This window comes from Gopherus flavomarginatus, chromosome 1 (assembly GCF_025201925.1).
Source record: "Gopherus flavomarginatus isolate rGopFla2 chromosome 1, rGopFla2.mat.asm, whole genome shotgun sequence".
Classification (NCBI taxonomy): Eukaryota; Metazoa; Chordata; order Testudines; family Testudinidae; genus Gopherus; species Gopherus flavomarginatus.
The window spans coordinates 60,792,341-60,818,988 of NC_066617.1; the positions used below are offsets into that span (position 1 = coordinate 60,792,341).

General features: G+C 38.8%; 1 protein-coding gene across 5 annotated transcripts in view; it reads right to left on the reverse strand.

Annotated features, from left to right (window-relative positions):
* SCAF11 (SR-related CTD associated factor 11) overlaps positions 1-26,648 on the reverse strand; it is a 66,516-nt gene that overhangs the window by 3,734 nt on the left and 36,134 nt on the right. For 4 of the 5 annotated variants that reach the window (XM_050936048.1, XM_050936046.1, XM_050936045.1 and 1 more), the window contains 5 exons: positions 22,405-22,502; positions 21,102-21,191; positions 16,542-16,648; positions 3,490-5,961; positions 1,078-1,421 (listed from right to left, as the gene is read on the reverse strand). In XM_050936048.1, coding sequence (XP_050792005.1) covers positions 1,078-1,421; positions 3,490-5,961; positions 16,542-16,648; positions 21,102-21,191; positions 22,405-22,502 — 3,111 coding nt within the window. The remainder of the gene's footprint in view (positions 1-1,077; positions 1,422-3,489; positions 5,962-16,541; positions 16,649-21,101; positions 21,192-22,404; positions 22,503-26,648) is intronic. The other variant, XM_050936049.1, reaches the window with a different exon arrangement.

Sequence of the window (26,648 nt, forward strand, 5' to 3'; positions counted from 1 at the left end):
CAGATTAGTTTGGGGTCACAGGCCAAGGCTGAGGATCAGCATAGATGAGAAAATGTGCAGAACCCCAGATCAGCTTCCACATTCTTCAAATGTGCTGCTGTGTGTTCAGGTAATGTGATAGGTAACCTCCTGAAAGCCACTCATCTTTCCTCAGCATTCCTGTGTGGCTCCTAATGTAATGACTGGCTGTGGGAGAAGCTCACATGTACAGAGCTGACGGCTAAGGCAACAGCCCACCAGCCCAAACTTCACTTCTCTGGAGTGCCACAGGAACTACCAACCTTGTGAGGCACAAGGATGCCCCACTATCTCCAGCAGAACTGAGACTTCTGATGACTGGAGAAATGGGGTACGGACTGCAGCACCAAAGAGGAGGGACAGAGACTATACACAATAGGTAAAAGAGCCAAAATAAAATAAGTAAAAATGATTAGAAAGAAAAAAAGGATGAAGACATGGGGAGAAAAAAAAAGGCAAGTGGAAAAGAAAAACAGACACAAGCAATGGCATAAGGAAATGGTGCAAGGGGACATTGTAGGGGTAACCCTGTGCTGAACCATCCAAGAGAGGGCACCAAAAAAAGGTTGGGAATCACTGATTTAGAGGACTGTTAAATGAGACAAGAAAAGCTTCCTCACACTACAGAATATATAACCTTTTCCAGAGCATAAAGCCACCACTCTGCTGAAATGGGAAGAATATTCAGAATAATTTAGTATCCAATTTCTAAAAACTACTAGAATTGAAATCTCTTTTGTACACACAAAATTTGATATTGGAAAACTATGAGGAAACTATGCAACATCCCATTCTTGGTTGACATCTCTGGGTGCTACTGAACTACACACAAACAGTAAAAATTGTGCATTCTGGCTAACGTTTTAAAAGATGTTTCAGAACAAATCAATTTCCCCATAAATACTTCTTTATCATCTTTTTTCAGGGGGAAGAAGAACGGTTACTATATATTTGACAAGCTTTAGAGTATTTTAATACAATATACTCTTGATCGATGTAACACTGCTTAACTATGTTTTATGACTATATTGATTAGACTATGATTTCTGAAAAACATACCTGCAATTGTTTTCCATCTGGTTGTGAAGCAATGTAGCTGACTTGCTGAGATGGTGGGGGAGGAGGTGGAGGTGGTGGTAATCCCTGAGACACACTGGTAGGAGCAGCTACCTGTATGAGAGGTACTCCTGTATGGAGATGCATGGGCAGCGGAGGGTGAATGTTAAATGGATTGTGTTGGATGTTCATAATAGGAGCATGAACACCCACTGGATATGGGAAGATATTCATAGGCTGGTGTTGTGCATTCACTTGTGGCATTACATTCATTTGTTGTTGCATCATATTTATTGGTAGCTGAGAGCCATCACCTGGTTGGTTTGTTTGGTCTTTGAGGTTTGGATCTATTAAAAAAACCAGAATATTTAAAGTACAAAATACATATTTCTATAGAGAACAGAGACCCCCCAAGAAACACCAATTTAGAGGTTTAAGGAGTCAGAAAGTTCAGGTTGCTCTGAGAGCCTTTGCTTTGAATTCTCCAACTACTCATTTATACCACAGCTTAAAATGTGTTATATTTTACTGAAACAGAATTTTCAGCCTAAGTGCAGGAATGCAACACACATTACCCAACTCGCTGTTACTGAAACATAAACATACATTTTCTCATGTATGCAATTCTGGGTGTCTGATTTGCACAACCATACTACAGTTATTTCTAATAACTGTTCTGTAGTATAAGGATATTTATACTCTGATTGGCTAAGAGTGGTTATTATCCACACTTCAGGGATACTAACTGTATGGGATGGTGACATATTCCCTTACTCACAACGTTCACACTCTGTGCCAGAAATAAGTGTTTATCAACTTTACTTCCCCACTTTAACAGCAGGCAATAAATAAATAAATAAATAAATTTAAAAAAATAAAATGTACATGTAAGTAGTAAAACCCCCAAAGCTAAGAAGCTGGGACTGAAACTGCTAAACTGTTTAAAAATCCATTGGCTCACTTTCTTTCTTTGTATGTGATTGAAATAAGTGGGAACTGTGTCACTGAATTCAAGATCAAGGTTTGACCTTTCCTCTTCTACCTCACCCTCTCCACATGTACCTCCTTTTCTATAGGCCAACATGGGGCTCTGTCTTACTGAATTTATAATGGAAAAATTTAATCTTCTCCCTCCAAATTCAGTTTTCAACAACAAAAATACATTGGGTTATTTTGAAGAGGATTTTATGGACATGTAGGAAGTAGGGATTAGGAACAGAAATGGAGAAAGAAAAACTAGGCGAAGAAACCGGAATGAGAGCAAAAGGTAGGAATTTTTTTTGTAAGTTTTACGTAACATCCCATTGTGTTCTGTAGTTTTAATTTTTTAATTCATGTTTCATAACAATTCCAGAGTATTAATAACTTGAGGGAGCTTTCCCCTAATAAAAATTAACCACATCCTGAGCTAGTAACTCCTCAGCCTTCTACTTTAAAGTTTATTCAGCCCAGAATATTTTTATTAACTTAACAGGAAACACTCAAAATGATATTACAGTCCCACTGGGTGGGGATGTTCAATGGAACAAATATGGAAGAATAACACTTATATAAAATGTTTTATCTAGTCCTAGTTCTCTGAATGCCCTATGATATTACTGAAGTTGTGTATATCTGAAAAAATTCTCTTCTGTACAAACAAGGACTTCTTTTGCTGTTTACTCTTGTAATAAATAATAACCCTATGTTTATTGCAACAGTCTGTGCATAGTGATAATTGTGAGGCCAATAACTAAAAGATCAAGACAGGGGTAATAAAGAACTTTTCTCCCTCTAGGTCAGTCAAGAGCCATCTGCTAATTAGTAAGAGCATAAGACATTTTTGGATTTATAAATACTTTATAACATGAAAGCCAGTTTCACTCTAAAAATGCTGACTGCTACATTATGGTTAGTGCCATCAAGTTAACACATGATCAAATCTGTACCTTGTATATGTTTTCACTGGTAACTATTAAGTCTTCCTTGAAGAAATCACACTTTTAAAAAAGGTAGTAAGTAGTTCATTACATTTCTCTCCTGTTCACTCTGTACCAACGATACCACGGTGTGTGTAAACTCTCTAAAATAAGCAAAACGTACATGGATTTTTTTTCTTTTTCTTAAGGAACATATTTGGTTGGTTGCACCGTAGTCCCAAAGACTCAAAGGCCAGTTCTTAAGTTACTGAACATCCAGCTCAAGAGCATTTGTAGCGTACAGAGCGGGGTGGAGAAGAAAAGAAGGCCTCCCTTCTTAAGTAAGCTTTTTCAATTTTGTTTGCTGTGCAACTGCTAGTTAGCCTTTGCTGCATAAAACAGTAAAAAGTTAGTGTCAAATTCACATAAGATTTGTAGTATTCTTAAAAAAAAAAAATAGGAAAAAAAGGAAATTTTCTCCATTTAAATACTATGAAAATCAGAGAAAAATGAATACCTTGCTCAGATGTTTCATCTTCTTGCCTCATCCATCCAGACTGCGGACTTGAGGAATTTCTCCCTCTTCTTGAATAATAGTTCTGTACATCTGCAGGTAAAGTCTTTCTTACAGCCCAACTAGATGCAGATGTCCACCCAGACCTATCAGCAGGCGTATCAAAAGAAAAATCTTGTTCACTCTTACGCCTGTATGGTTGATGTTCTGGGAACCTTGCAGTCTCATTCCCAGAACTATTTGAGTTTCCTGAGAGGGGTTTTCTATTTTGCCAGTGGTCTTCATTCTGGTCTCCATACATGAAACCACCTCTGCCACGGCCAACTCTGTTACGGCCACCTCTGCTGCGATTTGAAATCCAACCTGAACCAAAGTTTTTATTCCAAGAATGTCCTGAATTATCATGTCTATTTTCTTCCCAGTGTGGGTCTTTAAATTTGTCTCTCTCTCTGCTCCTGGTTTCGGGAACAGAATTTATCCTTTCCATTACCCAGTCTGGACAATCATTCTTATGCTTTTCAGAAGAACATTGCTCATCAGTACTTTTCTCTGTATTGTCTTTTTCTTTTTGTATATTTTCATTCTGTTTCTCCTGTTCACTTCTTTTGTATCTATCATTTCCTCTGGGACTTCTCCAGCTGTCATTTGTCCATCTCTCTTTCCACCGAGGAGAGTGACCATCTCTCTCATTCCTAATGAATGAAGGACCCTTACTTCTTGTTCTTGATCTGGATCTTGATCTAGATCGTGACCGGGATCTTGACCATCTCCTATTTCTTCTCTCTCTGTCATGATCTCTCCTTTGTCCATCTCTATCACTATCCCTGTCTTTACTTTGAGACCTAGATTTTTGCCTTGGAGAGGAATCTTTAACTCTTGACCGAGAAGGAGATCTCCTGCCTTCCCTGTCAGTCTCCCTTTTAGGAGACCGAGATGGCGTTTTCCTGCCCCCTCTAACAGTCTCTCTTTTTGGAGACCGAGAAGGAGATCGCCTGCCCTCCCTGGCAGTTTCCCTGTCGGGTGACCGAGACCTCCTGCCCTCCCTGACAGTCTCTCTTTTGGGAGATGGTGACTGAGATTTCCCAGCCTCTCTCCTAGAAGGAGACCAAGTTGTTGATGGAGAGTGAAATCTAGACTTTCTAGTTCGAGTCTTTTTATCTTTTTTAAATTCTGTTGAGCATTCTGTTTCTTGAGAAGAAGCTTCATCTTTTTTGTCAGAAAGACCTGAGTGTGATACACAGTTTTCAGAATCTTGCTGCAATGAGTTTGCCTCCTCTTGTTTTATACTATCAACTGGTGATGGCTGTTCAATTTGAGATTCAGCCTGGTCACTGCAAAATGAGTCACATTCCATTGGTATCATTTCATTGTTATCCTCATTAAAGTGTTTATTAGATTGTTCAACATTCACCTTGAGTAACTCTGTAGTTCTGGCCTCTTCACATACAGGTATGGGCTCCTCTTCTAAAGACTGGTCCAATTTGTTAATGTCTAGAGAAATATTATTTATTAATACAGCTGTTTCAGTGTCTTGAACAGTTTTTATGTTCGCAATATTTGAAGTGTTACAATTTGCTGCCTGTTCTTTGTCCTCAGAATCATCAATTTCTATGGATTCTGGATGCTCAGTCAATTCATTTCTGGGGCTATCTAAAGGCTCAACTACTTTTGCCACAGATTCTGGATACTCAGGCAATTCATCTAATGTCTGATCTACTTTCGTAGGTGTTATTGAATCCTCAAGTAATTGATCTCTGTGATTATCCACTGACTGTTCTATTTGTTCAAGAATATTTTCACAAACATCTTTATTTTCAAAATCTGTAACATTTTTATTAACATCTTTTATTTCACATTTCTGAGCCTCTAAGGCTAACACAGGAGATTCTTGGCTAGAAGACCCTGAATCTGAATTTGCTAGGGTATCCTGTTCTTTGTCACAGTCTCTGGTAAGATCCTCACTCTCTACACGTTCACTGCAGCTTTCCAAGCCATTAGCAGACTCTGTTTCTGCATTATTTTTATGCATAAGGCAAGAGTTACTACTTTCAATATCTGACAGGTGGTCTTTATCTAATACTGGAGGTGTATCAGACTCAGCAGCTTGGTCATCTTCCACTGAATCACTCGATGATTTTTCAGAACGCAGAGAACTTCTAAGTTTCTTTTTAACCAAAGGTACCTGCTGTTTAACTCCTCTTTTAGACTTCCGTTTTAAAACTGGTTTTTCTGAATCTGCAGAAGAAACATTTATAGTTGAGTTACTGTCATTGGGGGCATCACATCCAGAATTACTTGATCTTGGAGAGCTGTGAGATTGACTCATAGTCTCAGTTTTTCTGTTCCGTGCAGATCTTCTAGGAGTAGTATTTGCAGTCTTCTTTCTTGTTCCTCTAGTACCAGATGTTCCAGAGGCTTGTTTTTTCTCCTCTCCTTCCTGAGTACATGCAACAGCGTATCTCTTTCCCAAAGAATCTAATATAAAAAAGTATACATTAAAATTTAGTAAATATATTAATTAAATATAATGTGAATGCAAACATGGTATTTTAAGTTTAATGAAGAACAGATATTGATGTGTAGCACATTAGAAATTTTGGTATAAGACCCCACCAGGGCTAAATCTAGCCTCTTGTCCAACTTATACTGTTTCTTCAAAACAACAGAAATAGACTAAAAAAATTAACATGTTGGAGATATACTGGCAAGGCTCCCTGGTAGCAATTGCATTAAAAAACAAATAAGCAACCATGTTTCACCACAGTGAGTCTTACTATTACCATCTGAAGAGTTGGAATGAATGCCATTTAAAAAAAAATTACCATTCAACACCTGTAATGACTAATTCACAGCAGAATTTTCCAGTTCAAGCATAAGACTTATTGCAGCTCCAGAATGCTAACATCCAATGCTGCTGCAAGATACATTTTTTTAAATGGGCATCAATGCAACTGTGAATTACCACATGAAAGGTGGTTAATTAACAAGTGTATATGATAGCATAACTCCTGATAAAATCTTAAATTCACAGTTTATAAATAAGACTCTAATTTCACTTTGCCATGGAGGATCCAAACTCTGTTGCAAGGCTCCCTGACTTCTGCAGCACTATAGTGACTAAAAGTGGACAATAAATTCTGTAGCAGCTTCTGGCAAATTTAAAAATTAAGTAATATGAAAAATATTATAAGAAGCACAGTATCCTTTTTGTTGGTATGATACTATATTCCATTTACTCTGCATTGGCCATAATTTTGAATTTTCAATGGGCCACATATTTTTCTACTGGCACTGCTTAAAAGTTGTCATAGCAAAGTAGCAGGTTTTGGTAGCTGGAAAAGGGACAGTTGGGACTTCTAACACCCAGGAAAGCATGCGGGGTGGTTAGCACATTTGCTTTTTTTGCAAAAATGATCAACAGTGAAACCGTTAACAATACAGATGTTTAAATCGGGTTTAGGTTTCAAAATGTAATGGAAGTTAAACATACTTCAGTTCTTAAAAGTTAGTGTTTCAGGCCGTATGCGTAGAGCCAAGATAACAGCACCAGTTCATGTTTAAATTTATGCTTTTAAGGTTCCCTTTTTAACCATAAGGGCTAGAGACAAAGGAAATTGATTACATGCTTACAAATGCACAATTCCAAGTCTTAATATAACAGATTACTGTACATTTCTGCTTTCCATGCTTTTACAAGCAAAAACATTTTTAGTTTAATAGAATCTGAATTAACTAAGATGGGAATCCATGAAACAAAATGTATGTAATAATACAAAACCCTTCCAGCTGGCAAAGTATAAACAGACTACGTAGAGGTGTTACTTTGTACAGTTATAAAATCTGACAACATACTGTAAAGGTATGTATCAAAACATTAATAGAATCGTAGATTATAAGGCCAGAAGGGACCACTGCAATCATCTAGTCTGACCTCCATAACAAAGGCCACAGGTATAGCTGCAGGTATGTTTCCCATACTTCAAAACTAAGAGATTTCTAAAGTTTTCCCATTCCACATTGGGATGAACCCAAAACTTTTCAAAAATTTTCAATCAAGAAACCAGAGAGCGAGTGCATGAGTGAGTGCAGACTAGCAAAGAGCCCACGTCATATGGGAGGTAGGATACCCAGGTTCAACTCTCTGACTGAGGTAAGAGACTTGAATCCAGGTCTTCCAAATTTCAGGTGGGTGTCCTAACCACCTGGATATTGAATATTCTCTCTCCCTGGAAATTCCATCCTGGACCCCTTCCACAGGAAAAGGGTTTGTTTCCACAAATTTCAGAGGGGTAGCCGTGTTAGTCTGGATCTGTAAAGAAGCCTCCTACTGCAAGACAAACCCAAGAAAGAAAACAACAGGACTCTACTGGCCATCACATACAGTCCCCAGCTAAAACCCCTCCAACGCATCATCAGGGATCTACAACCCATCCGGGACAATGATCCCACACTTTCACAGGCCTTGGGTGGCAGGCCAGTCCTCGCCCACAGACAACCTGCCAACCTGAAACATATTCTCATCACTAACTGCACACCGCAGCATAGTAACTCTAGCTCAGGAACCAATCCATGCAACAAACCTCGATGCCAACTCTACCCATATATCTACACCAGCGACACCATCACAGGATCTAACTGGATCAGCCACACCATCACCGGTTCATACACCTGCACGTCCACTAATGTAATATACGCCATCATATGCCAGCAATGCCCCTCTGCTATGTACATCGGCCAGACTGGACAGTCTCTACGGAAAAGGATAAATGGACACAAATCAGACATTAGGAATGGCAATATACAGAAACCTGTAGGAGAGCACTTCAACCTTCCTGGCCACACTATAGCAGACCTTAAGGTGGCCATTCTGCAGCAAAAAAACTTCAGGACCAGACTTCAAAGAGAAACTGCTGAGCTTCAGTTCATCAGCAAATTTGACACCATCAGCTCAGGATTAAATAAAGACTGTGAATGGCTTGCCAACTACAAAACCAGTTTCTCCTCCCTTGGTTTTCACACCTCAACTGCTAGAACAGGGCCTCATCCTCCCTGATTGAACTAACCTTGTTATCTCTAGCTGGCTTGCATATATATACCTGCCCCTGGAAATTTCCAGCCACAAAAGCTCATGCTCCAAAACTTCTGTTAGTTTATAAGGTGCCACAGGACTCTTTGCTGCTTTTCCACAAATTGGCAATTTCTAACCAACAAACAAACTAAAAAAATGAGAGCATCTCTTTTAGAAAAAAATCTGATTTAAAATATTTCCAGTGACAGAGAATCTGCAACAGTTGACAAGTAGTACTACTGTAAGGAATATGTATTAAAGATGAAGAGGAAATTGGTTTTAAATGCAGGCCCCAAACTCTCAGAAGGAATGCCAGGTGACTAAAGCTATTTAAAATGATAGCACCAAGAAAGCAGTCCCTGATATCCTGCCAAAGTGGCATCATATTGGCCAACTAGCATGTACTTGAGGTAGCTGCCTCAAACATATGAGGTGGAAAGTGTGCCTAGTCAGATCTTCAAACCTGATATAGCCATGGCAAAATGAGTCACAAATCCCTCCAAGCCAAAAGGTGTTGCCACCTCATAAATTTCAGCATATTGTACTAGTTGCTTAAGTCTAAAGATTCAACATAAAAACGGCCATACTGGGTCATACCAATGGTCCATCTAACCCAGTATCTTGTCTTCTGACAGTAGCTAATGCTGAATGCTTCAGAGGGAATGAACAGAACAGGGCAATTATCGAGTGATCCATCCCCTGTTGTCCACTCCCAGCATCTGGCATTCAGAGGCTCAGGGACATCCAGAGCATGAGGTTATGCCCCGACCATCTTCGCTAAAGCCAACTGATGGACCTATCCTCCATGAACTTATTGAATTCTTTTTTGAGGCAAGTTACGGTTTTGACCTTCACAACATCCCCTGGCAATGAGATCCACACATTCTGCCTTGTGTGAAAAGGAAGTACTTCCTTTTCTTTGTTTTAAACCTACTGCCTATTCATTTCACTGGGTGACCCATGATTCTTGTATTACATGAAGGACGTGAACAACACTTCCTTACTCACTTTCTCCACATATCCCCTTTAGTCACCTCCTTTCACAGCTGACCAGCCCCAATCTTTTTAATCTCTCCTCATATGGAAGATATTCCATACCTGTAATCATTTCTGGTGCCCTTCTCTGTACTTTTCCCAATTTTAATATAAACCTCTACCTTGATATAATGTGACCGATATAACATGAATTCGGATATAACGCGGTAACGCAGCGCTCCAGCGGATAAAAAGCAAGTTCGATATAATGCGGTTTCACTTATAATGCAGTAAGATTTTCTGGCTCCCGAGGACAGCGTTATATCGGGGTAGAGGTATCTTTTTTGAGATGGGGCAATCACATCTGGATGCAGTATTCAAGGTGTGGCCGAACCATGGATTTATATAGTGGCATTATGATATTTACTGTCTTATCTATTCCTTTACTAATGGTTCCTAACATTGTTAGCTTTTTTGACTGCTGCTGCACACTGAGTGAATATTTTCAGAGAACTATCCATGATGAGTCCAAAATCTTTCTTCAGTGGTAACAGCTAATTTAGATCCCATCATCGTGTATGTAGTTAATATGCTTTCTAATGTGCATTACTTTGCATTTATCAGCATTATCATTTTGTTTATGAGTTATTCAGTTATGTGAGATCCCTTCACAGTCTGCTTTGGACTTAACTATCTTGAGTCATTTTGTATTGTCTGCAAACTTTGCCTGCTTGCTGTTTGCCCTTTTTCCTGATCATTTATGACAATGTTGAACAGCATTGGTCCCAGTACAGATCCTTGGGGGACACGGCTATTGACCTCTCTCCATTGTGAAAACTGACGATTTATTCCTATGCTTGGGGAGGAGGGACAGCTCAGTGGTTTGAGCACTGGCCTGCTAAACCCAGGGTTGTGAGCTCAATCCTTGAGGGGGCCACTTAGGGATCTGGGGCAAAATCAGTACTTGGTCCTGCTAGTGAAGGCAGGGGGCTCGACACTATGAGCTTTCAGGGTCCTTTCCAGTTCTATAAGAAGTATAGCTCCATATATTATTATAATTATTTATTTGTCTCCTGTCTTTAAATCAGTTACTGATCCATGAAAGGACATTTCCTCTTATCCCATGATTGCTTACATGCCTTTGGTGAGGGACCTTGTCAAAGGCTTTCTGAAAGTATGCTTTATACGCTGGATCATCCTTGTCCACATGTTTGTTGACCCCACTCAAAGAATTCTAATAGATTGGTGAGGCATGATTTCCCTTTACAAAAACCATGTTGACTCTTTACCAATTTACTGTGTTCATCTGATTTTTTTCTTTCTTTTTTTTTTTGGATAATTCTGTTCTTTACTATGGTTTCAACAAATCTGCGTAGTACTGAAATTAGGATTACCGGCCTGTAATCAGCAGGATCACCTCTGGAGCTTTTTTAAAAGATCAGCATCACATTTAGCTATCCTCCAATCATCTGGTACAGAGGCTGGTTTAAATGATAAGTTACATACCAGTTAGGAGTTCTGAAGGAACTCAAGAACTATTAGGTGAATACCATCTGGTCTTTTGATTTATTACTGTTTAATTTATCAATTTGTTCCAAAACCTCCCCCATCAACAACTTATTGTGGGACAGTTCATCAGATTTGTCACCTACAAAAAAAAGTAGGAATCTCCCTCACATTCTCTGCAGTGAAGGCCAGTGCAAAGAATTAATTTAGCTTCTCTGCAGTGGTTTTGTCATCTTCCTTAAGTGCTCTCTTAGCAGCCTGATAGTCCAGTGGCTCCACTGATTGTTTGGCAGGGTTAAAAAAAACATTGCTGTTAATTTTTGGATCTTGCTATTTGCTCTTCAAATTCTTTATTTGGCCTCCCTAACTCTTTTTATGCTTGTCTTCCCAGAGATATGCTCCTTTCTATTCTTCTCATTAGAATTTGACTTCCAATTTAACGGATACCTTTTTGCCTACAATAGCCTCTCTTCACTATTGTTTAGCCACGGTGGCATTTTTTGGTCTTTTTTTTTTTTTTTAATTTGGCACATACATTTTATTTGAGGCTTTATTATGGTGTTTTTTAAAAGTTTCCATGTAGGCTATAGGCATTTTATTCTTGTAACTGTACCTTTTAATTTCTGTTTAACTAGCGTCCTCATTTTTGTCTAGATCCTCTTCTAAGTTAAATGCTACTGTGGTGGGCTTCTTTAGTATTTCCCCACCCCCAAGGATGTGTAATTAAATTACACTATGGTCACTATTACTGAGCGGTTCATTTATATTCACGTGCTGGACCAGATCCTATGTGCCACTTATCACTAAATCTAGAATTTCCTCTTTCCTTGTGGGTTTCAAGACTAGGTGCTCCAAAAAGTATCCTCTAAATGATGTCTAGATGTTCTATATCTTCATCCTGTCCTGAGGTGACCTGTGTCCAACCAATCTGGGGATAGTTGAAATCTCCCATTATTGTTGAGTTTTCTATTTTTGCAGCCTCTCTAATCTCCCTAAGCATTTCACAGTCACTATCCTGGTCAGGTGGTTGGTGGTATATTCTTACTGTTATACTCACTATTTAAGAATGAAACTTCTATTCACAGAGATTCTATGATAGTCTGATTCACAGATTTTTACTCTATGCTTTCTTTCACATATAGTAAAACTACCCCACCAGCACAATCAACTCTGTCATTCCTATATATATTTTATATCCTGGTATTACCATGATCCATTGATCACCATCATTCCACCCAATATCATCATTTAACACCAAACACTCAAGTTCACCCATATTAGTATTTAGACTTCTAGCATCTGTATGCAAGCACTTATAAAAATTTGTCAATATTTAGTTGTCTGCCTTCATGTGATGCAACTGAATGGGCCTCTTTTTCATTTGACTGTTTCTCTTCAGCTCCTGCCTCTACTTTATCAACTTCTAACCTCTTCTCTTTTTTGGATATAGATAATCCCCCTTAACAGATCCTCCCTAAGAGATGTCTCTGTCCAAACCATGTGCTCCTCCACATGTGAAGCCTTTCCCTCTTACGTTTAAAAACTCCTTTGCAACCTTTTTAATTTTTACATGCCAGCAATCTGGTTCTATTTTGGTTTAGGTGGAGCTCACGTTTTCAGTATAGGCTCCTCCTTGCCCAAAAGGTTCCAATCGTCAGTGATCTAGCTTCCTTCGGAAACATCATCTTGCAAGAGGAAGAACTGAAAGAAGACTTAGCTAGGATCCTAATAAAAGTGAAATAATCCTTTTAAGTAACATTTCCAAATCCACAGCTGAGAAATAAGAACCCCCAAATAATTTTTTTAGGGTGGAAAATTTGTTATGCAATGTAAAGCAGGTAAATGGAATTTGCCAAATTTTACAAAAAGTCACGTTTGGGCTAGGAAAAGCATAAGAAATTTCAGCTGAAAGGGTGTTTTTTTTATTTTCGTTTTTTTGAAAGTCTAATTGCACAAAAAATATGGTCTTATAATGGAACTGCCTGCCCAAATCATACTGCATTTGTAGATTCACTAATGCAATATCACGTCAAGTTGATGAAAGAGTAGAATCTCTCTTCTGCCACTACACACAACCGCTCCACAAGTGTAACGTGCCTGTTAGAGATGAGGCAGACTTTGGTAGGTATGCTGTGGTGCCTTTGTTTTATTTTTTTTAAGAGTTTTTTTACCACCACTTTTTATTTTCAAACTGAGTGCAAATAAATCTGCTGCAGTCTTCTGTATGGGTCCTGTACCCTACAATGTGGGCCATCCAGTCAGAGGTTAGGTACCACTGATAAATACTTAATACCAAACTAAACTTTTTCTCCAGGCACCAAAAGGTTAAACTGTGAGCAATGACTGTAACTATGATGATGAAAATTAAATCATTTAAAACAACTAAACCATTCTGTGAATCTACAGCCCAAGAACTAAAAGTGAAAGAGTTATACATCAAATTGTCACTTGCCTTCTTCACCTCGTCAACTTGCAATCTAGACAAGTGTTGAAGCTCTACATTTCACCTATAGTGGCTTAAATTTCCCAAACTGTTAAAATTGTTTAATTTGTGTGTGGTAGGAAAGCTTCAGTCTCCACGCGAGAAGTGAATGTTAGAAGACTTCCTGTTATAAGGCAATGACACATTAAATCGCCTCCGTGCAAGCGACAAAAATGACACTGTATGCATAACTTCAACATGGAGAAGTCCATACTCTAAAATGTTGCTGCCATGGAGCTAAAGCTTTCCAAGGAGACACTCACTCAGAGGGGAGAACAGACTGAGATTGTATTCTAGAAAAGGTCTGCTGGTATAGCTATCATGGCAAACCCTCCTAACATAAATGCATTTTCTACCAGCAAAAAAGGGCTTTTGCAAGTATCACTTATAACAAGCTATACTGGCAAAAGCATTTTTTCTATGGTATGAATGATTCTACACTAAGGCCGCTTTTTGCTCACATAAAAATGTTGTGAAAAACTCATATCCATAACAGGTATTATTATAGTACCCAAAGTTTATAGGGTAGACCAGACCTAAGAAAGTCTTCAAGCAGAGTTCACATCCTGAACAGTGAAAACCTGGATTAGGTCCTACAATGTTTTCTTTAAGGTTTTGTCTTGCTGAGGTTGCTCTGTACATTTCAATTCTCACAGTTCAGCATGCATTTAACCCCATACTGCCTTGTTCACATTAGACTTTTAAAATGTGTTAGCTAAGAATATATTTAAATTCTAGTTCAGATAAGGCTTAAGTACATATAAATGAACATCTCGTGGGTGTCCGTCCACGCACCCTTTTCAAGTTACCGAAGAAGTCCTTTTGACTTTCATATACCGATGAGTAACAAGATAACTTCACATTTCAAAACAATTATTCTTTAAAAGATAAAGTGAAATACTTGTAAATACAAAACTGAATTCCAATAAAGGGAACAAAAGAAAAAGCATAATAAAAAAAATAGATTTTTTGTTTTAAAATGGTATGAAAATCTTTTCCTCTTATTTCCCTGGCAAGACCCACACTCAGTGTTTTTTGCTTCTTCCAGCAGGCAATGTGAAGATTTTAGTTCCCTGTCTTGCATTAGGAATATGCCGTGTCAACAACACTTGAAGGGCTGCTAGCATTATCAACTCTAATTAGACCCAATATGAACAACAATTTGGGACCTGTTTAAATAAAATGTTCAATATTTCATTTCATTAACTTTTCAAATAAAAGTGTATACACTTCTACTTTTGGTGCAGTCTAATAGAAAAGCCCTGTCACTTCAGGGGAGAAGTCTAGCACTCCCACATTCCATTGCTGCGGATTCCCATCAACCTAGCTCCATGTTTAAAAAAAGAGCAGCTGGAATCATGTGCTTTCCTGCCCCACATCTCAATCACTGTAGGGCAATCCCTAAGCATCCTGAGAAGAGCCCCTTTTCTTAATTGCTGACCCCACCTTCAGTTAAGAGGATCGAGTTTCCAAGTCAAATATCTGTAACCACAAAATAGGACCAGCCTCAAAGAGAGAAAGTGTATGAAAGTTAACCAATATTTCAAGATAAATTTACTCTCCTTCCCTAATTTTAAAAGTAGAATCAATAACAAAGCTTTTACATTTCTCTCTGCTCCTGGCTCCAATGTCTGCCTGAGTTTAATTTAAAGCATATTAAGGCTTGGTTGCATGGGGAAATTGACCAGCACAGCTATAGCAGAATAACTATAGCACTGTAGCTATTCTGGTATAACTCCCAGGTGCTGACAAATCTTACGTTTCTTCACCTTAAAGGGGCTAGAAAGTCTTTAAACTACTGAAATGCGATCCTGAATCTGCAGATGGGGTGAAACAATAGCTTTGAGGGACATTATATGGCTTTAATAATCGCAAAGTTGACACCCAGTCAAAAACCGTTATAATTTAAATGTCAATACTAACTATTCAGTCACTGAGAATTTTAGCGGCAGCATCCAGCTAACATGTTCACCTAACACTACTAGATGCAGTAAAGGATAGGAAAATGGGCAGGGATGAGGGGAAAGAGAACCAGTTAACCTGCACTGCTAAACAGTAGAGCCCTGAAAAGTCAATTTCTCCCTCCCTCCCTCCCCCCAGGAGAGGGGTAAAGTTTTTGCTTGCTACAATTTTGTACTTTTACTGATGGAGCTGTTCTCACCCCTGCTCTTGTCCTTTGGTAGGTGTTTCCCTGGTTTTGCTGTTTGCATTGAAGCCCCAAAGTCTCTCTCTGCTTGCCCAGCACTTAGCTCTGAGGCAATACTGCTTCAAAGAGGTTTTGATGATAGTCCCGCTGTCTTTGAAAGCTCTGCTCCGCACATCTCAGAGCTGTGCAGGTTGGGGGGTGGGGGGGAGAGGAAGATCTCCATTCTAACTGGCTTTGAGGGCAGGAGGGACTAGAGCAGGCACTAAATGGTAGTCACTGGAGCAGGAGGGAGAGCGTGCTCCTTCCCTGCTGCCCCACTCCCAAATTCCTACTGGATCTTAAAGATCAAATGATTATGCCAGTTTTTTCCCCTCACCTTTTAGTGAAGGGCTGTGCCCCACCAATTAAATATTAATCTAGACCACTCCTCCTCCTGTACAAGATTCCTTCATGACATTTGTAGAACACTGCCAATCTAGGTTGTTAAACAATATATAACGTATTAGTAAAGCTGCTATCCATCCTTTCAACAAGTTTGATAAGGTTACAAGATTAAATATAAGATTCATATAATTTTGATATACAGAATTATATAAGAAAATTTCATATAGAAAACATTTTGCTCTTCACTAAATGAAGAAAACAAGTGTTTTATGTAACTGACCAATTATTAGGAAACTGGCACAACAATTTACCTCCTAAATTTTAACCTTGAAAATTGATGATAAAAATATCTGGGTTTGAAGCTTACTAACTGCACTGCATTTCAATACAATTTTTCTTTATAACTCAACAGTTCATCTAATTTATAGAATTATAGTGGGACAACAGTTTATATGAACTATAAAAAAAAAAAACTTACAAAAAAAAAAGTTTACCAAATTTTTCCAAAGGCGTGGTATGTGTTGGAAAAACAGTCTCTGGCATTACACTGGAAGCTAGAAGAAAGGTTTCTGCTTCAGCTTCACAAAACATGAAGGAATTTCTGTAATATTAAAAAACATTGAAGCAATGAAAAAGGTACAATGGTATAGGAAGAACTTTAGAAAAATAAGATACAGTGTCATTTAATGTACTAAGCAAGTAATATCATGTTTCACCATGCTCACCAATGGAACATTATACCTAGGACTGCCTGCAGCTAGTGATACAGAGGGTCAAAGCTGATGGTGAGTAGGCTCTCTTTCCCAGAAAGCTGTATTCTTCAGGATTCCTTATTCATTGAAAAAAACAAAATAACTAACTCTGTATAATCCTTTAGACGAAATCAGACATAACTAACAACCTGGAGCAAGGTTTCAGTAGAAAAATCCAAGTCCTGCTGTAGGCCCTCATAGTCAGTCCAATAATAATCTCCCTCCATTGGCTAAGCAGAAGAAATACTTCTAAGAGAACCTTTCTCCTGTTGGAGCACAGTGAAGGGATGAGAGATTCCTTCTCCCTCAGATACAAGAGTTCTGGAAAAACAGTAGGGGGAGAGAAGAGTTATCATTTTTTCCAGAAATGTTTCTTTTATGGATGTAGGGAAGAACCAGAAGTTTCCACCACAGAGGTAAGGGATCCAGTGTGCCATATCATGTTATATGGAGAGTAAGTTGGTTTGCTGCAGTCAGGAGAAGGTGCAAATACTGGTATATTTACTAATATGGAGAACATATGGACAGAACAGGATGGATTTTGCTTGGGGAGGGCAGAGTTGTTGGAGGGTGGAGTATGAAAACCCAGAACACAACATCCAGTGATCTATCTTTTTAAACTTCTTTATCACTCTGAAATTAGAACCTAAACACCTCATATCAGTAAAGGAAAACTATTCTAAAAATAGAAAGGGAAGTGGTGACAACATTAAGGTTCTTGTTATGTCTATTAGGAAATGATAAGAAAGTTACAGAACTGCCTAGAAATCCAGAGGGAAAGAAAAGTGGGTAAAGTTACTGGTGACTGGGGAAACCGGTGTGGCTAGCCAACAGAGCCAATTGTCATCAGGTGCTGAAGACTAGGTGGATTTATGAGCTTTAACAGAACTAAGATGACCAGAAACTTCTGGAAAGTAAACAGGATATCTGACAACATGGTTCTACTTAAATGCTGGCTAGCTCACCTTATTTTTTTTGCTTCACAGTGTTCGTTTCACTAGATCATTTCTAGTTTTACCTGTAGTAAGTGTGAAATCTACTGATTAACACTGCAAGTGAAGATTAGTATCTAACTATTACTAAACACTTACATATAAATTTCTCATTCAATATGCCTAGAGCTGAAGTAAGTAGTAGGAAATAATTCACTGAATGAACTGAAGTAATTAAAACCATTTTTCCACACTAAAACAAACACTATCAGAATGAGGTAAGTAGTAAAACAAAGAATTCATGCTCATCTCAAATGGGTTTTTTTGGATTCTTCAACATCAAGCATGCCTTTGAATGAAACTTTCTAACGAGATCGATTTTTGATACTATCATGATTCTCAGCACAAAGTAAACATCTAAATCAGGAGTCCGCAACCTGCGGCACGCATGCCAAACATGGCACGTGAGCCGATTTTGAGCAGCACGCAGCCGCCTGCTGCAGTCCTCGCCCCCAACCCCTCAGCCCTCCCCCCCCCCACCGCTCTCCCCTGCAGGGGCAGGAGGCAGAAGCTTGGTTCTGCAGCAACCAAGCTTCCCTCTCCCCTGCTTTTTCCCCCAGAGTGGTGCTTTCCTGCCCCGCCCCTTCTCCTTCCCTGTGCCAATCACCTGATGGCCCTAGTGGGGGAAGGGGGAGAGCAACAGGATGCAGGCAGTTCCCTAGAGGAGACAGAGAGAGGTAGGGACGGAGCCCCGCGGAAAGGGGTGGAAAAGGGCACATCCCTTCCAGCCCCCTGCCATGAGCTGCTCAGGTCAGGGGGCTGGGAGCACCCCTACAAGCCGAGCACTCCAGCCCTCTGCCCTGATCCCCCCCACACTCAAGTCTTCTGTCCTACACTCCCCAAGCCCCCCAGCCCTCTGCCCTGACCCCCCCCCCACACACTCAGCATTCTGCCCTGCAGCCCCCATAACCCCCAGCCCTCTGCCCTGACCCTTGAATCCCCCCGCCCTCTGCCCTGCACCCCCCCACCCCAACACACACCTAGCCTTCTGCCCTGCATCCCCACCCCTCTGCCCTGCACCCCCACAGCCCCATCCCTCTGCCTTGCACCCCCCACACACCGAGCCCTTTGCCCTGACCCTTGAACCCCCCCCCCCACTCCCAGCCCTCTGCCCTGACCTTGACCCCCCCGCACACCCAGCTTTCTGCCGTAACTCCCCCACATCCCAGCCCTCATCCCTGAACTCCCCTCCACCCCAGCCTTCTGTCCTGAACCCCCTCCCTCAGCCCTCTGCCCTGACCCCTGAAACCTCCCCACTCAGGTCTGGGGTCCCAGCCATAGGCCCTGCTCAGCCCGCTGCCGGCCTAGGTGAACAGAACCCCAGGCTGGCAGTGAGCTGAGCAGGCCGGCGGCGTAAGATCAGCATTTTAATTTAATTTTAAATGATGCTTCTTAAACATTTTGAAATCCTTCTTTACTTTACATACAACAATAGTTTAGTTATATTTTACAGACTTATAGAAGAGACCTTATAAAAACGTTAAAATGTATTACTGGCACACAAAACCTTAAATTAGACTGAATAAATGAAGACTCGGCACACCACTGCTGAAAGGTTGCTGACCCGTGATCTAAATTATAATGGTTAAATTAAATGTTGTTCCAAGACTTCTAGAAGGTTTACAACATAAGATTTATCAGGAGCTGTCTCTTCTCTTTAAAAACAAAAAAATGGCAAATATTAATCAGTGACTAAGACATTTCAACAAATGACAGGCTTAAATTGAACTTGACAAAAGGAGTTGCAATCTTGTGATATGCAAACAAAATGGCCTTCTACACAGAAAATAAGTAATTTAAAAAATGATTGATGTATTTTGTCCTGAATTTACACATCAGGACAGAATAATTCTTAAGTATAGCACTAGAAGTTGCAAGAGGAAAAAATACAGGAGAAAAAAGAGAAACTATAATAATCAACACTGACATTAATACAAGATATTGAGTCAGTTCTTGTGTCCGATTAACAGTTATACACATCTGTTGAGGGATTTCATTTTATTCTTAATTATGTTGATTCTACGTTTAAATTGAAAACAGCAGAAAAGTGTATTCAAACTGCTGATTATGTCTGTCAGCTAAGCACACTGAAGAAAGTTTAAGAACTCTCTCCCATTTGCTCAGAAAACAAAAAAAAAGATAGATATGAGAGAACTCCTCCGATGCAATTATTTTGAAAATGCATGATGAATGCGTGTTCAGCACTGTCTCGTTAAAGCATTAACACTTACCACACTCCTAAAACACATCTGAAGTCCAAAAATAAGACTTCTGCAACAACTATCACCTTATTTGGCTGTTAGAAAATGAAAGACTAATGCTCCATCTTCCCATTTGCAATCACATTCAGTTGAGCTCTCAGGAAAATTGTATCTCTACCTTTGCGTTGAGCTACCAAGGGTGTGTGAAAATTCGATCAAAGTCCTCTATTGCTCAATGCAAAAAAACCAAGCATGCTCAAAAGAATCTACAGAAAGACACTAAACTTACAAATGCAATTCAAGGAAATTTTGGAGGGATTTGACAGATGAGCTGATGGCATTATTGGCACAGTTTAGTGAAATCTGGCTTGATCTAATTAAGAAATGGAATCACACAAGAACAAAACTGAGGAACTATTCAAGCAGCTATTCAAAGCAGCTTTCCATTACACAGCCAGTATAACTGATCTCAAATTTAAAAGGTTATAGGCTGAGACTATGAAAAATAAAAATAAACTGAAATAGTATGTGCTTCGTGTTTCATTTGCTAAAACCATCAAGATCCATCCATTCCCCCCCTTGGCTATTTTTTATCTTGGATGAAAAATGTGGATTTTTTTCCTCCCCGGGTTGAAGAAAGTCTCAACTAACCATGGGAGAGGGTAAGACTAACTGGTTTAAAGTTAAGGTTTAAGTCTTGAAATTTAGTAGTCTGCATTTAAATCAGAAGAATTATTCTAAGAATAGGCAACATGCACATATTAAACAAACACTGACAATCCCTGAATCATGCAAAATTAAATTAGACCCACATGTATGAAAAATGGCACATGTAGGCTCATAGATCAGTGCACAGTGAGGTTATCACACTGATGCACGTGAAAAGCAAGCACCAGGATGTACAATAAAAAGTCTTAATTTACATAAAAGTAGCAAATAATCAGCTGTGAAAAAGTAGAAAATTATGATCTGAAAACAGATTTTAGTTTTATGTTTATGGTATTATATCTAAAAAACAATTGAATAATGTGATTTCAAACCTGAGTTCCCATTTAAACTTTTATCCACTTAAAACCATTGAACACTTTGGATAGGAAACATTTCTTTACCTTTGAACTCTAGCTAACACAGAGGATGATGACAATTCCAGTTCTCGTCTCTTCTGTCTGATCACTGTATGGATTTCTGTAAGTTCTGTACTGAAAGATAAATTTCAGAACTTTTTAAAAAAGGTTTGCATTATGCCAGTCTTGGATATTATGCATGTCAGTAACTGATACAAGCAAATTTATTAGAAGTCAATTATTTCTAAATTAGTTTAAAAATATTTCTAAACATTTTAAGTTTCAAGATTTATTCATGCCCACCCACCTGAACGTGCAACTGAGTCAGACTGTCCCAGAGCTACATGTTAAGCTATGATACTAAGAAAAGGTGGGAATTACTAAGGTGAGAGCAGAACGCAGTATCTGACATCTTTCGACTGGGTCATAAATAGACACACAGATTTGGGAAGTGATGTGTTGAATTACATCTCATAAGGTCATGAAGGAATTGAGTATGGGACTTTAAATTCATGAACTCCTCTAGAGAAGAGTTTCAGCATTCATCAATCCTCTAGAAGACTCCCAAATATACAGCCTGAGGAAAAGGTCTGTGATGAGATTAAACAGTGAAGAAACTGGGTTACCCTCACATTTAGTATTGGTAGTGTATATGGGACAAGTGAGGAGGAACTGCATTTCTTAAGTTATACAGTACTTAATGATATATATTTTCTCCATTTTATTATCCAACTAGTGTTTAAGGTTTTCTTTATTTTTCTCTTTCTTTAGACATTTTGTATGCATCATGAGTTCCCCAAACTCTCCCTTATCATGACCACCCACCTGAACAACCCCAAAATATTTGTGATCTCATATTTTACTGACTTTAAAAGTACTGGGCCATTTAGCAAAAGCTGGTTCAGGGAGATGGAAAAGTACTCCTCTCTGTGCCAAGTAAGATCAAAAACAGAAGATTCTCTCTGCTGTATGAGCAACCTAATTTTTTTTTTTTAAACTCTGCCCCTGCTCTGAAGTGTTCTCTCATTATTCTGAGAGTCAACTAATAATGGTCCTACCTAATTCAGCAAAGCAATAAGCCAGTGCTTAAAGTTAAGCATGTGGTTAAATCCTATTCAAGCCAGTGAGACTTAAGCATGTACATGCTTTGGTGAATAGGGATGGATTGCCGAACTGAGGTCTCTATTTCCAATATCAGACTTTAAAGGAAAAATGCAGGCTTTTGTTTAGCAAAGAGCGTAAGACAATTACATGCATTTGGGGGTAATAAAATATAAATGAAAGCATCACTTAACTATAATTACTGCATCTACAATGCTAAAACTTATATGTGTTAGCAAATACTCACCAGTCATTTCTATAGCTGGAGAAGGATTCTCCAGTGGAAGGAGATCTATTGCAAAAATGATTTCTGAAGCACTCATTGGAGCAGGTCTGTCTTCTGGGCTACAAAAGAAAAGTATAAATGAGAGAGAGCCAATACTAAATCTTCCACATCTTTAGTGCTTAATACCTGACTGTCCATAGACTTTAAATTATACTGAAAAGATTTCCTTCAGATACATATTACAGAAGCTTTATAGTTAAACCTGTATTGAGATGTGTGGATAATGCAGGACTAAAACTTTTATACTCAAATGTTTGAATTCAATCTCCAGGTTTTATACATATGCTCTTCATTGGCCAATTTAATTTTTTGTAGTCAGATTTTCTTTAGCTTTGGTAGAGGAAACATTTAAAAATTAGATCTTCTTGAATTTTTTCTGGTCTCATGGTTTTTCCTAACTTCTCTAGCTAATGAGCCATAGTACCAACAAACAGCTAAACCCACACACAGGGACATCAGAAAGAGTTCAGAAAGATGACAGGTTTCGAACTTCGTGGGTTTAAGAAAGCTTAAGTTATGTATGATCACATTCATCATCTTTGCTAGAAAAAGTCAATGCACAAGTCAAATTCAGCTAGTTCCTTCCTCCAATGTGGTCAGCCTACCTGGAGTCACCAGATCAACCTAGCAGAGATCCTAAAGAGGCAATTGGGCAGCATGGAGAACTGTAGGTAGGCAGGGACAGATGAGGTCTGTGGGGCATATAGAATTGTGCACATCTGCAGTGGGGCAGGGGAAAAGAGGCTTTATAAAGGGGCAGAAGCAGCAGCTTTCAGAGCCATCTAGGACCCCCAGCAAACCAGGCAACAGCACCATGGACAGGAGCATACAAGGAAGGAAGCAGAGAGGGGAATGGATTTTGCAAGGGATAGGGGCAGAATAGGTGTCTATGTTCCTGAGAAGAAGTGTTTTTATGTTTGGAGAGAACAGGAAATGGGGGGGGGGGGTGAGTTAAGGATGAGAGGTTTCAGAGAAGCCTAGAGTTGGGGAGAGCCCCAAGTCAGTGCACTCTCAGTCATTTTGTTAGAAATGCAGCGAGCTGAGGCACAAATGCAGTGAGCTGAATGCAAAAAACTAACTCCAACCTCATGTTTCCCCATGGACAACTACCACGTACACTTATTAATTGCTCATATCACCACAGAAAATGTTATACTGTTGTTGAGGATCAGGTTTTGTATTAGAGTACAATCTAGAGGAATGTTGTGCATTCATTGTTTTGCTGAGTAAGTTAGAAGCATCAAGAACCATCTTGTGGAGGTGCAGAGTCCATCAGTGATGGCATAATGTCATGCGTGGTGTGTTACAGCATGTTCAATCAGGTTGCCAAAATCTGAGATGTCCTTGCTCTTCAGTGATTGTGATAATGAATTTTGCACATAAGCTGCCTGAACGTAAATTCTATGTAGTTTTTGGATGCTGGGATAACTAAATCCACTGAGGTCCCTGGTACATACTTCGTTTTCCTATTGTCCATAAATTGCCTATTGCATTTTTGATGCTAGATAATAAACATCACCAGTACATAAACAAATTAAATTGATCATAACTGTGGTAGTTTGCTTTTGCAATTGTGATTTAAAAAAAAAAAAATTAAATTCAGGAAGACATGATACAAATCAGCAGTTGATTGCAGCGTTTATAGGTAAGTTCATGCTACAGTACATGAACATAAAAATGTGTTTGAGCAAATATTTCTCATAACTTTAATAAAAATGAACCATAAAAGTTTATCCACAATTGCTTACAAGAAAGTCTCAGTAATGACAGCAACAGGAGGCAGATATCAGAGTTCTTATTCCTATGAATAACCCAACAATGCAGGCACCTCCAATATTGCAGTTTATAAACTGCATACCAGATTAAAAATTGAATAATCAATAGGGTTGTCAAGTGATTAAAAAAATTAATCGCGCTGTTAAATATTAATAGAATATCATTTAAATATTTGATATTTTCTACATTTTCAAATATATTGATTTCAATTATAACACATAATACAAAGTGTACAGAGCTCATTTTATATTTACTTTTAGGTTACAAATATTTGCACTGTAAAAAACAAAAGAAATAGTATTTCAATTCCCCTCCTACAAGTACTGTAGTGCAATCGCTTTCTCATGAAAATTGATCTTACAAATGTAGAATTATATGAAAAGAATAACTGCACTGAAAAATAAAATATAAAACTTCAGAGTCTACTTCTTGTTCAGCCAATCATACAGACAAACAAGTCTGTTTACATTTGCAGGAGATAATACTGTCCACTTCTTGCTTACAATGTCGAAAGTGAGAACAAGCGTTCGCATGGCACTGTTGTAGCCAGTATCACAAGATATTTACGTGCCAGATGAACTAAACATTCATATGTCTCTTCATGCTTCGACCACCATTCCATTACAGTGCAAATATTTGTGATAAAAAATAATATAAAGTGAGCACTGTACATGTTGTATTCTGTGTTGTAATTGAAATCAATACATTTAAAAATGTAAAATAACATCCACAAATATTTAAAATAAATTTCAATTGGTATTCTATTATTAACAGTATGATTAAAAGTGCAATTAATTTTTTTTTGAGTTAATCACGAATTAATTGTAATTAATTGACAGCCCTAATAATCAATATTCCTTTCTTGCCGGGACAAAGAGTAAAGATGTCATATTTCAAACATTCTGAAAACTACAAAGTGACGCTGTTGTTCACAATGCAAAAAAAATTCCTGAAGTTTAATGTATGACCACTGCCAATGACATTTTTTCATGTCTATTTGGTGTTCATTATTAGAGCTGTTTGAACAAGACTAAATGTTTTGTTTCAATTTCAAGTATATATATTTTTTAAATAAGAGGAAAATTCAAAATCAGGTCACTTCCTTGTATAGTAATTGCAGTTCTTTGAGACACATGGTCCATACCTGCATTTTACTGTGGCTACATGTGTGATAAGACTGGAGGATTTTTGCTAGCAGTATCTGTTGGTCTGTGACTACACTCCTTATCTCCTTGTGCTCTGAACTGAGAGTAGGAGTGCTGTGGATTGGCTGCCTCTCCTCTACTGCAAATCATGCGTCAAGAATCTGAAGCAGAGGGGGTGGAATACAGACATGGACCACACATCTCAAAGAACTCCAGTTACCATACAAGATAAGAACCTCTTTCTTCAACTCCCTCTGTGTATTCCACTATGGATGACTGAGACAGTACTCATGAGGAGGAAGGTGTGAAAACCTGTGCAGTACTCATGACTGAAGGATTGTCAAACCAAAGGATGCTTTTGCTATGGAAACTTGCACTAGGACATAATGTCTTGCAAAGGTATAGCTAGAATCCCTAGTCTCAATGGCTTACCATCTTTTCACTCTTTCCATATAGTTAAATAACCTTAAAAACTAGCTATATTAAAGTAAATAGGTGCTGTATGTAAGCAACAAATTTTGTTTTGGATAGTTCTGAACTCTCTCTCTTCCACTGATATTAACAGGAGTCTTTTTTCTATTGATTTCTGCTGCAGAAAGACTGGGTACCTTATGTATGTGGCATATTGCCTTTTAATAACAGGTTTCAGCTTCAACGATTAAGATTATTCCAAAAATGGCATAACAAACAGCACTGGAATGGGACACGCAGAGTATTCATCCATCCCAGAGCCAGATTAAGTGACTGATCTGACATCAAAGGCTTTTTTCCCTGACTTCAGATGCTTCTAAGTGCATGAATGATAACTTCGTATCTACTTGGGAATGAGGCCCCAACAAACAGATCAAAAGACCTGGCTTGCGGGGCTGTCAGAGGAAGAGGAAGTGTAGAACTACTTTTGGGCTCCAAGAGGTAAAGGCCCAACTCAAGAAACAATGATCCAAAAAACAAACATCCTCAAGGCCCATCAGACACCAGAAATGTGGATCTTACACCAGGAAAACTGGGGCCATGAAACCTAAACTATGCATGATACATTTTTTTAAATAGTTCTACGTTTCTGTAACTGTCTAATGTAACTAACAGCAAATAAAGAATTCTTAGGCAAAATCCAAGAAAAACTCTGGGCACGGAGTGAAGGTCTCTATGATTACAGCTAGCTATGAAAAGGAAGAAACTGGCTGGAGACTTCATGGCTTCTTGTAACCTTGGCTCTGAACCTTTGGTGTAACATTAAATTATACAAAGAAAGCAAAAGAACTGGAAGATGCTAACTGGTTATCT